Source organism: Schistocerca gregaria, chromosome 8 (genome assembly GCF_023897955.1).
Source record: "Schistocerca gregaria isolate iqSchGreg1 chromosome 8, iqSchGreg1.2, whole genome shotgun sequence".
In the NCBI taxonomy this organism is placed as follows: Eukaryota; Metazoa; Arthropoda; class Insecta; order Orthoptera; family Acrididae; genus Schistocerca; species Schistocerca gregaria.
The window spans coordinates 165156999-165170918 of NC_064927.1; the positions used below are offsets into that span (position 1 = coordinate 165156999).

At 42.4% G+C, this 13920-nt stretch overlaps 1 protein-coding gene across 1 annotated transcript in view; it reads left to right on the forward strand.

Moving 5' to 3' along the window:
* LOC126284454 (uncharacterized) overlaps window positions 1-13394 on the forward strand; it is a 191458-nt gene extending 178064 nt beyond the window's left edge. Inside the window, exon 10 of the mRNA XM_049983374.1 lies at window positions 9278-13394. Coding sequence (XP_049839331.1) covers window positions 9278-9473 — 196 coding nt within the window. The 3' untranslated portion in view covers window positions 9474-13394. The remainder of the gene's footprint in view (window positions 1-9277) is intronic.
* Window positions 13395-13920: the final 526 nt, after the last annotated feature.

A 13920-nucleotide genomic window follows, 5' to 3' on the forward strand; every position in this document is an offset into this window, starting at 1 on the left:
CCGTGATTTATTCAGTTTTCAAATTTATTCTGACTTTATGATCACCCGGTAGATGTTCCTTTCTTCCGTCGAAACACTGGTCTGATGAAGCTCTCCATGCTGGTCTGTCTTGTGCAAGCGTCTTCATCTCGGCGTAACTGCCTGCCTCTGCATCCAAGCTTTGCTCTCCCTCTACAATTTTTACTCACCACAATTCCCTCCACTGTCAAACTGGCGATTGTTTGTTCCCTCAGGATGTGTCCTATCAACCCATTCCTTTTTTAATCCAAGCTCTATCATAATTTTCTTTCTCCCACGATTTGATTCAGGATCTTTTCACTTGTTATTTGATCTATCCTCAGCGTGCTTCCGTATCAAAAATCCCTCTGAGCACTATGCGACTTAACTTCTGAGGTCATCAGTCGCCTAGAGCTTAGAACTAATTAAACCTAACTAACCTAAGGACACCACACACATCCATGCCCGAGGCAGGATTCGAACCTGCGACCGTAGCGGTCGCTCGGTTCCGGACTGTAGCGCCTAGAACCGCACGGCCACTCAGACTGAATAATATCGCAGATAGGCTACAACCATGCCACACTCCCTTCTCAACTATGGCCACCCTTTCATATCCTTCAACTCTTATAACTGTAGTGTGGTTGTTCAAAAAATTGTAGATAACGTTTTTTTCATGTATTTTGTCTCTGATGCCTTCAGAATTTCGTGCAGTGCACTCCAGTTTACATTATCAAATGCTTTCTCTAAATGTATAGATCAGATATACACAGGTTTGCCTTTCTTCAATCTACGAGTATCTGCTATTATAAGTCGTAGGGGCAGTGCTGATTCACATGTTCCTAGATTTCTCCAGAGCAGGTTGACGTCTACCAGTTTTGGCATTCTTCTCTAAATAATCTCTGTCAACATTCTGCAACCATAACTTACGAAACTGATGGTTCGGTAGCATTCAAACGTGTCATCACATGCTGTCTTTGTAATTAGAATTACTACATTCTTCCTAAAGTTGACTATATTTCACCTCTCTCACATATCTTACAGACCAAGTAGGCAGATGGAATAATTCCGTCGTGTCTGGCTCACGCAAGAATGTCAACAATTCTGAGAGAATCTCGTCTACTCAATGGGCCTCGTTTCCACTTATGTCTTTCAGTGCGCTGTAAATTTTTTTGGCAGTATCATGTCTCCCATGTCATATTCACCTGCTTGCTCTTCTCTGTCTGTAATATGGTTCTCAGGTTTGTTTACCTCAGATGGGCCCTCTATATAATCGTCCAGTTGCATCGCTCAGCTCTTTGCTGCGTACTGCTTGCCCTGTGAGCTCTTGATATTTACACAACTGCTCCTTACTCCAAAGGTCTCTTTAATTTTCCTGTACACGACATCTATCTTTGCCCTAGATATGCAGCCTTGCATTTGTCGTCTAGCCTTTCCTGATCAACTAGTTTGCACTTTTTGTCAATATCATTTTCAGACGACTGTATTTCCTTTTATCTACTTTACTTGCTACATTTTTGTATATTTTCTCCTTTCGCCAGTTAAACTCAATATCTCACATGTTTTCCAGGGATTTCCACTAATCCTTTTCCTTTACCTTTATGATCCTCGGCTGCCTTCATTATTTAATTTCACTAAGCTACCCATTTGTCTTCTGTTGCATTCCTTTCTTCCTGTTTCATTTAACGTTACCTAACGCTCTCTCAGAAGCTGTCAACATCTTCTTGTCCCCTCAATTTAGCCAGATTTATTCTGCTTAATTTTCCGTCTTTCTGCAGCGTCTTACAGTCAGCATAAAGAATAAATGTCTTAGAGTTTGAAACCTTCCAGTGAATCCAGGTTTCCTCCATGTATAGAATCTCTTTCACGATTCTTAAGTCGATAGCGATGATTAAATTATGTTCTGCGTAAAATTCTACGAGGTGTCTGTCATTTCTTTCCTCAATCCATTTTTTCCTACTATTTTTACTTCTCTTCCTATTCCTACCACCTAATTCCAGTATCTTTTTAATAACTGAATAATTTCCTTCGCGTTATGACACACTCTTTCAAACTCTTCATCATCTGCTGAAGTAGTTGACGTATACACTCGTACTGTTGCGGTGCGTGATGGCTTCGTGTCTATCTTGCTGCGCTAATGCGTTCACTAGACCTGTGCTCGTACCAAAAACGACGCTGCCCCTCTTCAGGATTGTGGGTTAGCCTGACCTTTCCACAGATACTCCACACATCATGGATCGCACTCAGAGACTGTTCGACCATGTGAAGGATTGCTATGATGTTATTTGGGAAAGGCAGGTGGTGAGAATCGCACAAGGGACTCAAATGAGTAGTGTGTTACAAACAATTCAGAATCAATTTGAATGCAATCACTAAAATACCTCTTCGCTTGCTGAGTACAGTGACAACGATAGACGTAAAAGGACTCTTTCTCATTGCTACAAAATAATCCTCAAGTGAAAGACCTTCCACCACCTGCATGAATAATTTCCTGAAAGCAGATGAGATGGGTGATCTGATATGGGTTGCGACGTACCCGAATGTTGCTGTCAGCATTTGCTAACATGTATTCAACTATAACGAATCGTTTCCACTGTCCGTTGTTGTAAGATGGAGCAGCCTTGATCCGATTTATCACGATGGCGTAGCCTCTTCTCTGCCCTGGCGTGACACAGGAGGCAGGAATCAGACAACGGTGATGGTGGCCGCTCCAAGAAATACAGATTACAGTAAAACTCTTTACTATTGCATCAAGCTCGGTTATACACTGGAGTGCGCCCTCATCTGCTGGCTGTGGTCTCGAGCCGATTCCCTGGTCGTTGTAACAGACCCAGCAAAGGCAGCCACGCCTGAAGATAACAGCCGGCCGGGGTGGCCGAGCGGTTCTAGGCGCTACAGTCTGGAGCCACGCTACCACTACGGTCGCAGGTTCGAATCCTGCCTCGGGCATGGATGTGTGTGACGTCCTTAGGTTAGTTAGGTTTAAGTAGTTCTAAATTCGAGGGGACTGATGATCTTAGAAGTTAAGTCCCATAGTGCTCAGAGCCGTTTGAAGGCAACATGCGCTGATAAGGAAGTGCGCTATGTAAGCTGGTGGTCAGCTAATGACAGTGCAGTGTTCTTACAAGCGGAAGCAAACTGGGAGAAGCGAAGCCAGTGGCAACTCGGTGCTGGCCCGTCGCGTGCACAAGATTCTGTGGACAGTCTGCTGACATCGAACCACGGACCCCAAAGACTGTGGCTGACTGTTGCCTGGTGGAGGCTGTCTAAACCGATACCCAACTCCGGTGCCCTCTTATACTCTGAACTACTTGCTGCTGGCGGGCCACCCAGTCTGTTTATTGGTAGTCCCTCCACACCGAGTTGTTTTGCTGTCTGATGGTGGGTGGCGAGCAGGGAAGATTGCTGCAGTGCTGTGCCGTGCTTAATTACAGTGGTCGTATCACATGTTGACGTAACGCCAACGGTGGTCAGCAGGTTCGATGTTTCCTCAGCCATGTGTCTTTTGCGCGTCAACTGAATCACAATACTTAGTAATTCCTCTGCGTTGCGTCATTGCGTCTGCACTGTGACTTACTAGTACAAGCTACAGATTTCTATCTTCTCGATAGCCATATAGTTGATTCACATTACGACTTGTCAAATAACAACGTGCATAGCCAGAATGTGGTTTTCACTCTGCAGCGGAGTGTGCGCTGATATGAAACTTCCTGGCAGATTAAAACTGTGTGCCGGACCGAGACTCGAAGTCGGGACGTTTGCCTTTCGCGGGCAAGTGCTCTACCATCTGACATTGTGGATGTCATATCGTCGTGTAAACAGTGTACAGCGCCAGATTTGCACCTGGTCCCCGAAATTGGAACTAATTTTTCTCGGCGTATCGATACCCCATTCACGCGTTAGCCCTTCTACTAAGTTTTGCTGCCGTGCGATAGTTACAGCTCACGCTCGACCTGCATTAGTAGCTGTCGTTTAACTGCAACCAGCCGGTATATATGCCATCACGAGGAAGTCTTTCTCGGGGGTATGGCTGATCTAGAAATGATACTATCCGGCACAGAGATAGTTCGTAATTCACTGCCGTGCAGTGCATACATGTGCTGTAACCGAGCGAGGCGGCGCAGTGGTTAGCACAGTAGAGTCGCATTCGAGAGGACGACGGTTCAAACCCGCGCCCGGCCATCCTGATTTAGGTTTTCCGTGGTTTCTCTAAATCATTCCAGGCAAATGCCGGGTTGGTTCCTATGAAAGAGAGATTTCCATCCCCATACTTCCCTAATCCGATGGGACCGATAACCTCTGTGGTGTCACCGCCAGACACCACACTTGCTAGGTGGTAGCCTTTAAATCGGCCGCGGTCCGGTAGTATACGTCGGACCCGTGTGTCGCCACTATCAGTGATTGCAGACCGAGCGCCGCCACACGACAGGTCTAGAGAGACTTCCTAGCACTCGCCCCAGTTGTACAGCCGACTTTGCTAGCGATGGTTCACTGACAAATTACGCTCTCATTTGCCGAGACGATAGTTAGCATAGTCTTCAGCTACGTTATTTGCTACGACCTAGCAAGGAGCCAGTATCCGTACTATTGATATTGTGAATCACGTACCATAAAGAGCGACGTTCTCCATGAATGGATTAAAGTTAAGTATTCCATCAGCTACGTCCGTTTTTCTCAATTCTTATTCCCTTGTCATGTTCCAGACCTCACGCCAGCCTGCGTGAGCTAGAACGCGTGCATTTCGGCCTCCTTTAGAAAAACACGGTTGGCTCTCCTGCCAACCACAACAACCTCCGTGTTTGGTCCCCTCCCTCAGACCAACCAACCATCTGCTGCTAAAAGTCATGAGAGCCACTGTGAGCAACACGTTGGTCACGTCAGTTGACTCTGGCGGCGGTGGAGTTCTCCGAATCGATGTACTCATGGGCCACATTATGGCAGAGTGTTGCGTGAGTTGCCGGAAGCCAACTGGGCGCGATCAGAAGAGGTGTTAACCTTGGGTCTTGCCCAGGCTGCAATCGGGTATCACACCGATGGCCAGTACACGGCTTGTCGTAGCCCCAGTTACGTGACAAGCCGAACTATGCTCTCCTTTTTGGGTCTGCCGGAGTGGCCGAGAGGTTCTAGCCGCTACAGGCTGGAACCGCGCTACCGCTACCGTCGCAGGTTCGAATCCTGCCTCGAGTATGGATGTGTGTGATGTCCTTAGGTTAGTTAGGTTTAAGTAGTTCTAAGTCTAGTGGACTGATGACCTCAGAAGTTAAGTCTCATAGTGCTCAGAGCCATTTGAACCATTTTTTTCTCTTTGGCAACACGTCAGCTGTCTCTAATTCAATTGGGCATTACTTGAGGTGTTGTGACCCGACTGCGACATCTGTCATTGTGTATCGTGTATTTACACGAACGATTGCAAAATCTTATTGAACACTATAAAGGAGGCGTGACCGCTGATAAGTGGAAATTCTGAACTTCCAATTGTGGACGGAGACCAAGCGCGTCGCGCTATTTCTCCAGTCGTAACTACGATGTGCAGCATTAGGCACAACGAAGGCGGTGAGAATTGAAAGTGTTGGTCGCTGTTGTCATTTCGCGCTGTCCAGGTAGCGCCGTAACACTGTTGCGCAGCAGGTCGGGCAGCTGTCGTCTCGCGCAGTTGGACTTTTTGGCTCAGAGAGCTAATTTTTGCACTGCTTCCATGGGCAGTTTTCTGATAGAATTGTCGCGCCTATTTCTTGAAGCACCCGCGAAGGAGCGGTATCCCAGCCATATCGTGAATCTTTTTTGTAAGATACCAAGAACATTGTAGGTGTAAGACGCTAACATAAAAAAGTATTTCCTTTTGGCCCTTCATTATTCAACATAGACACACATGAGCTACGATTGTTGTAAATGTAGCTATGTGCTAACTCTAGCGTGTTAGGAGGAACAAAAGGAAAATTATGCTGCACAGGAAAGAGCCGGGCAAAGTGGCAATTTTCCAATTTTGTGAAAGTTGAGTTGTTTGAAACGCTTAAATTGATCCTAAGGTAATTAAAATATTCGGTATCGTACTTCAGTATTTGCAGATTATAATCACTAGTTACTATAAATTTTGCCGGCCGCTGGGGCCGAGCGATTCTAGGCGCTTCATTCCCTGATGTGATCATCATCATTCATCCCCTTTACGGTTGGAGAAAGGCAATGGCAAACCACCTCCACTAGAACCTTGCCTAGTACGTCGGTGCGGATCTCCCGCATCGTTCCCTACGCTCCTCGGAGTATGGGACATCATCATCATCATCATCATCATCATCACCAAGAATATATTTCCAGTTCACGTTTTAAGGCGCGGTTGTACACTGTCTGCAGCATCAGTAGGTTCCATTATGCTGTGTTGCCCCATACAATAGCAACATATTCCAGTATCGATAACATCATTGTTTTGCATAGGGTGAGGCGAACGTGAAGGTTCGAAGAGGGGGTAAAGTTCCCTCAGTCTTCCGAATGCCTTTCGTCTGATCTGGAGAAAGTTGCGCTAGGCAAGTCTCCTGTCCAACGTGAAGCCTAGATACTTATGTGTAGGGGATCGTTGGATGGTTTCACCCCTACCCTTACTTTTTGTAAGTCTTTGGGCATCATTTTCTGAGTAACTATGTTTTTCGAGGCGTTATATGATAGCTATGGCCGTTCCTACCGGGCGAGGGATATAAGGCGGGCCAGAAAGCGATGGAGCTAAGACTGTGAAATCGGAACAGGTGCACACTCTTGCAACTGTGGATATCAGACTGTTAAATTCCCAAACGATTTCCAAAATGTAATGTCCCATCTGTCTCGTCTAACTCCAACTACAAATCCGCGTTCAGAATCTGTTTATCCCCTTCGTGCGACTATAACACGTCAGATACCTTTTCACATGAATCACCTACGTACAAACGACAGCTCCGCCAATGAACTGCCATTTTACACCTTGTGTACGCGATATTACCGCCACCTGTGTATGTGCATATCGCTATCCCATGACATCTGTCAGCTCATTGTAAGGCGGGGCACATCGGAAGAAAAATCCGACATGGGGACCATATGTAAACGTCAAGTCAGCTGGCCTACATATTGCACCTTTTTCCCGACGACACCACCAAGGTGAATACTGAAGTACATTTCAAAATCATCATACGCTAAGAAAGACTGAAATAATACATTTTGTAATTAGTATTGATCTGCTGATAACATTACCATAGGTGTTCGTATTATTTTCTCGAGTTCTTTCTGTAAAGCTCCTCCTACGTATAAACTTACGAAGATTTTCACAAAAAGGTGTTATTGTCACAAACCGCTTTTTTCTGAAGTGGCCAGGATTCGGCTTTTAAAAAATCCTTGGAGTTTTGAAGTAGGAAACGTAACACAAGATCTCCGATACTTTACTTGATTAGATCAATGCAGTTATAAGTTACTGATTACGACAACTGTTCATTTTGATTCGCAGCAAACGTCCTGGATTTTTCGTTTGTTAATTGTTTACGTGACGTGGAAGAGGCCGTATACCTTTTTTATAACAAATTTCGACATCTGAATTATGTATGTTCTTCTTTTGTTAACGATTTTCCCTTTCAAAAAAGTACATACTGATGACAGCTGCAGCCTTACAGCAATTTTGCAACATTTGGCTAACTGTTTCGACCTAACACCGACCCTTAATGTCGACATTCGACAATAACTCACAGTTTCACTGTTATTACTAAAATCGTTAGTGTTTCGATTGAGTTAAAATTTAAAAGTAGACTGATATAAGTAATTTCACGTATGACATCATGGTACGTACACGCGAGCATGCGCGCGCTTGCGTGAGTGGGAGCATACGCGTACGTGTGAGCATGTATGTATATTTGTGTGTGTGTGTGTGTGTGTGTGTGTGTGTGTGGTTCAAATGGCTCTAAGCACTATGTGCCTTAACATCTGAAGTCATCAGTCCTCTAGACCTGGGACCACTTAAACCTAACCAACTTCTGGACATCACACACATCCATGCCTGAGGCAGGATTCGAACCAGGGACCGTAGCTGCAGCGTGGTTCCGGACTAAAGCGCCTAGAACAGCTCGGCCACAGCGGCCGGAGTGTGTGTGTGTGTGTCTGTGTGTGTGTGTTTACGTAATAGTTTTGTCAATTAAAGTGTTTTCTGTGCTAAATTGTGTGAAGTTGGACTGTTCTAATGAACTGAGACTGTTTATGATAATAGAAGTTGAAATAAAACAAATATCAGCGTTCAGTTGCTCTTTTCATTTCATCCCAAGACGCGTTTCAATAGTTTACACTGTCATCTTCAGTTGGGACAATGACATTATGTTACAAGTTTGCTAGTGGATGCAGGCAGTTGTTTGTTGTGGTTTCATCTTGCTTCAAAAACGTATAACAAGCAACTGTTAGCGTAATATGGCACTGAGATTATAAATTTTAAACGGCGATAGAGTTACTTACAGTCTATTCTAGTGCAGTAGCTCTACCACCGTTTAAAATTTGTCACCCTACTCCCATATTACTATAACAAGTGCCTGTTATAGGTTTTTGTGGCAAAATGAAACCACAAAAAACTATCTGCATCCAGCTAGAATATCATTCTTCCACCTGAAGATGAGAGTGTAAATTCTCGAAACGCGTCTTGGGATGGAATAAAAAGAGTTATTGACGCTGATAATGGTTTTATTTGAGCTTCTAAATTGCGTAAAGTCAGTTAAATATAAATGGCTCTGAGCACTATGCGACTTACTTCTGAGGTCATCAGTCACCCAGAACTTAGAACTAATTAAACCTAACTAACCTAAGGACATCACACATATCCATGCCCGAGGAAGGATTCGAACCTGCGACCGTAGCAGACGTGCAGTTCCGGACTGAAGCGCCTAGAACCACTCGGCCACTGCGGCCGGCTTTTCAAAAACATTACGGTTTTGATTACCTAAAATAGCACTAACTACAAACTTCAATATTTTTCGTTATGAACTAGTAAAGTCGCTGCTTTGTGTGATGAATATTGTAAAAGTAACATTTGTTTACGTGATGATTACATTTCCCACTTCTCTTACGAAATTTCTGTTAACATATATTATTGTCGAGGTCTGTTCTTGTACAGTGATTAGTGTGAGTTGCAAATGACATAATCATAAATATATGTACATGGAACGAACTTACGGTGCATCGTGATGTATACGTAAGAGAGATATCGTGTACTTCTATGGGTTAGTTTCTGTGTGTTACACTACACTGCACACCACGCCACGGCTTATGGTATATTGTATGTTGTCCTTTGCAGCGGTCTGCTGCGAGCGGCCGCGTGTCGCCTGCTGTCCCTGGAGGGAGCTTCGGATGAGGGCCCCCTGTCTATCTGGGAGACGCTGCTGGTCTCTTCTGTCGTCGTGGCGGGCATCGCCGCGTCTCTGGCAGCCACCTACTTCAGCATGCGCGACTCCATCAACATCGCCCAGTTCTCGCCGCCATGTCTGCAGTAGCCAGTTGACCATTTGGCTGGTCAGCATCTTCCTTCCGGTGCCTGTTGCTGGCAGAACTCGTACTGCCTCTCCGTCCACTAACTTCGACTAGCTCTCAACACAATCATTGCATATTCCATGTGGTTCATCCGTGAGCAGTCGGGAGGAAACGGCGCATCACTTCATCATATTGCGTTCGCAGCTGCATCCTGGTCAGTTCAGCGAAACACCTTATTTTGGTTTTGCGTGGGACCGTACTCGATCTGTAGTCAAGAGTTGCGAGCTTATCGCGAGGAATCAACTACCACATCCACGTTGGTCGTGTCCTAGTTCACGTCGCTCGTCTCACCTGTGCTATAATTTTATGTCCATAATCCTGTTATACCCAGAATAAGTCACTCTGGAGCAGAGTATGAGCTGTTCCGTAATCTGGTGCGACATTAATGCTTTGTGCTGTACCAGTATTTTGCCTTTCATGTCTATTTCTCTTACTAATTGAGATGTCCAGCCAAGACCGACGACCCAACTTCATACTTTCAGTTATGTCAGTACCACTCACTTCGAGCCCCGCTGCAGTCTCTGTAATGTTGTTCGTCAAGAGAGAATTGCACACTGCCTGGCGATTCACAAAATAATCCAAGCCATCTGAAAACAATGAAACTCCCTCTGCATAACTGCTACAGTTTACATCCATTTTTGCCGGTAATCTGATGTATGGACCGTGGTTCAAGCAAAGTATAATCGTCTTCCATTGCTGGAGAGATCATCAGAGACTTTAATGACTCAGAAAGCTATTACACACTCATACTAGCTCAGCAAGCGAAATTGTTTGTATGTATTGCCGCAACGATCGGTCCGTGCTATCATCAGGCATTATTCTCTCCCTCCCGAAAATTTATACCCCTCGCATTCCATTCCACTACCAAACTGCTGATTCCTTGATGACTCAGGGTGCATCCTATCAATGGATCCTTTCTTTTAGTAAAGGTGTGCAATAAATTTCTTATTTCCCCAATTTTCAACATTCATCTGTTGTACCACCTTTGAAAAGTTTCCATTATCTTCGTATCTGAGTTGCTTGTCGTACACGTTTCACTTCCGTAAAAGTCTAAACTCTAGTCAAATACCGTCAGAAAAAACTTCCTAACAGTTAAAATTTTATTCGATGTTAAATTTCTCTTTTTTAGAAATGCTTTTCTCAATATTGCTAGTCTGCGTTCTATATCCTCATTACTTTGACCATCGTCAGTTAATTTGCTGCTCAAATAGAAAAAGTCATCCACTACTTTTAATGTCTCATTTCCTACTCTAACTCTATGAGGATCGGCTGATTTAAGTCAACTTCATTCTATTACACTTGTTGATATTCATCGTAGAAACTGTTTTCAACTAACTATCCATTCCAATCTTCTGTTCTTCCAAGTCTCTGAAAGAATTACTTTGTCATCGACAACGTAGAGTTTTTATTTATTCTTCCTGAACTTGAGTTCCATTTCCAATATTTATCTTGTTTTCCTTTAATGCTCGCTCAGTGTACAGGCTGAATAATATCGACGAGGGACTACATTCATTCTCAATTACTGCTTTCCTTTAATGTACATCGAATTCACTCTTGTTTCTGTAAGATATATATATATATATATATAACTTTTCACTATCTGTGTTTTACCATGAGAATTTGAAAAGAATATATTCCACTCAACATTGTCAAAAGATTTCTTTAGGTCTACAGTGCTACAAACATAAGTTTGTCTTTCATCAGTCTATCTTATTTGAAGGTGAGTATGATATGTGTGTCTAAATGGCTTTGGAACCCAAAATGATGTTGATCCTCTCAGTGAGTGCAGACATGCGCACATTGAACTATCTTCCAACCACATCTGTAAAGATGCCCTTACACAGAGTGTATTACAACATTACAAATATTTTTAAAACTACAGGAAGGGGCAGATTTGGGGGAGTGGGCAGGGGGGGGGGGAGAGATATTCGGCTTGGGCGGGCGTTTCAAGAGACGAAAACAAGATAAAAGGCAGCACAGATGTGTACATAAATCATTAGGTTCTAAATTTTTATTCAAACAACGACGTATGAAAGTTCTAGCGTTAGAAACTTTTCAAGGAAGATTCGAAATGCCCTCCGTTCTCATGCACACAAGCAATCGTTGGTTCATAGACTGTCGCACATTTTCAGTTACCCTCAAGCAATACTCAATTGGCACTCCTACTGAATTCACATGTAAGAAACTGTTGTCCATTACTGCATTTACTCAGAGCTTGCGTCAACAAGATGGCAGGCTACAATCACCAAATTTCAATTTTTGTAAAAATTTATAGTTAATCTTGTTTATGAGCCGTGATTTTCAAAGCCAACTTTGGTCCTCATGTCTGTGGTTATATGAGGTTTTCGTTTCACTTTTTAGCGTCATAAATAATACAAGTTAGGAACTAAACTAAGTCGATATGGTTAAAGAATATTGATAGCTACCTATTTCACGGAAACAATGGTTGTAATACTAGCGTAGTGACTATTTTGTATCAATTTAACAATTATTTATTGTAAAATTGAAATGTATTACGTTCAGAATAGATTTGTCAGGGGCACAGTGCAATCATATAATATTGTACGTTATCTTAAGTTAAACCTACTGAATATTCTTATAATAATGTACTGTTCAGAGAACACTGAGGTTACGAATTCTACGTTGGTGTAGCCCTTATTATTCCTTGGGTCCAGAATGCAAAATTGTCATGCTGTGTGCATGGTAGGGAGCATTGGTATTAAGAAATAGTGTGTACAAGTACTAAGGATACCAATAGGGTATGAGCTACAAATTCTTTGACTGGTGCTCCTGTTGTTTTCTGCCACAACACTGTAATTTCTGAAGCATTCAAGACGAGATATCCCACTTGCTAATTTTGGGTAAGGAGCTGAATACGTTGTGAGTAGTTCAAAACTTTTGAAAGGAATCAGAAGGGTGAACTATTGTGCAGTGTTTCTCATTTAGCTATGTGTCTCTAGTGAAACCAGTTCTTAGTTGAAGATGGCCCAGTTTATCACTTATGTTCTTGTTGGGATATAATTACAAAAAGTGTGTGAATTGCAGCAAGTACTTCAGGTGTGCTTCGCTTCCTAAAGATCAGTTTGATTAATGTGAGATTTTTTTACATGGACAAAGAAATGTATCCAACTTTATGATCTGTAGAAATGAAAGAGTGTTTCACACAGTAGAGAAAAATGTCATTAAGACTGAAATAATGATAACTATAGCAACATTTTTGTATGTGCATAAACCAGAAATTCTAAATGCACTTGGTATCTGCTTAGCATTCATCGCACAAAACAATGAGGCAGACATTTTAGTGTAGTGTATTAACAGTAATTTTAATGTATCGTATATGAATTGGTAATGAGAAACTTCACCTGTCATGGTGTCAAAGAAGATACCGAATGCAGGATGGAGAATCACTTGGAAAGCTCTCCAGAGCAATGTTTCCATAAGTGTCGTTCTCCATACAAGCATTCGAAAATAAATTTACCTTAACATTTGTAATTGTATCAATGCAAAGACTGTTTGAAGAAATCGGCACGCATTTATTCACTGTGCCAAATATATTGTCACTGCCCAGAAATGTGTATATAGTCGTTGCCTATTCAGTATTTTGTCCTGTAATTGACATTATCATTGGAAATTCAAATAATTGTTGTTTATTTGTAAGATTTGTTAGAGAATGTGTTGTGTAGATTTATTTTGTTGTCTCTATTTGTACAGTGCCTTGTTCCTTTAATAAACACCAATGAAGTGTTCTTCTGGTTGATAAATAGAAAGCATAAAAATGTGGTACTTTGAATAAATGAATTCGAATGTAAAAGAGACACATGATATGAAAGTGTATATAGTCTAAGAAAAACATGGAAAATAAACGGACAAGAAATGGAAGTAGACAGAGAGGAACAATATCGTAGCCAAATATTGGGGTACTGTAAGAGAAAATTATAGTTCCTACTCCTTATGATTAATCCCTCATGTCTTTGAAAACCTAAGACTAAATGACGAAAATTTGTCGTAGTAGGCTATGGTAAAATCTTGTCATAGTGTCTGCAATTAATCTAGTGTAAGTATGGTGTTGCACTTAATTTTTTAAATTTTCCAGTGTTCTAGAACATTAAGCTACAAAAAGATGCTCCACCTCAGAAAAAATACACAAAACAGTTAAAACGTGGAGAAATATAAGAAAAATTATGTGCTTGCAAGCATGAATATATAATACTTCACATGATATGAAAGCATGAGGGCTCTATGTCCTTATTCCAAGGATGCCAATGGGCAAAAAAAAGTTTGCACAGTGACAACAGATGTAGCAGAGAGTGCCACTTTGTGTTTCATTATGTGGGAAACATGGCAACTGTCAAAACTTCTTTGAATGGACTGGAGCACATGAGTAACTATGTAAGAATGAGTTATTATGAT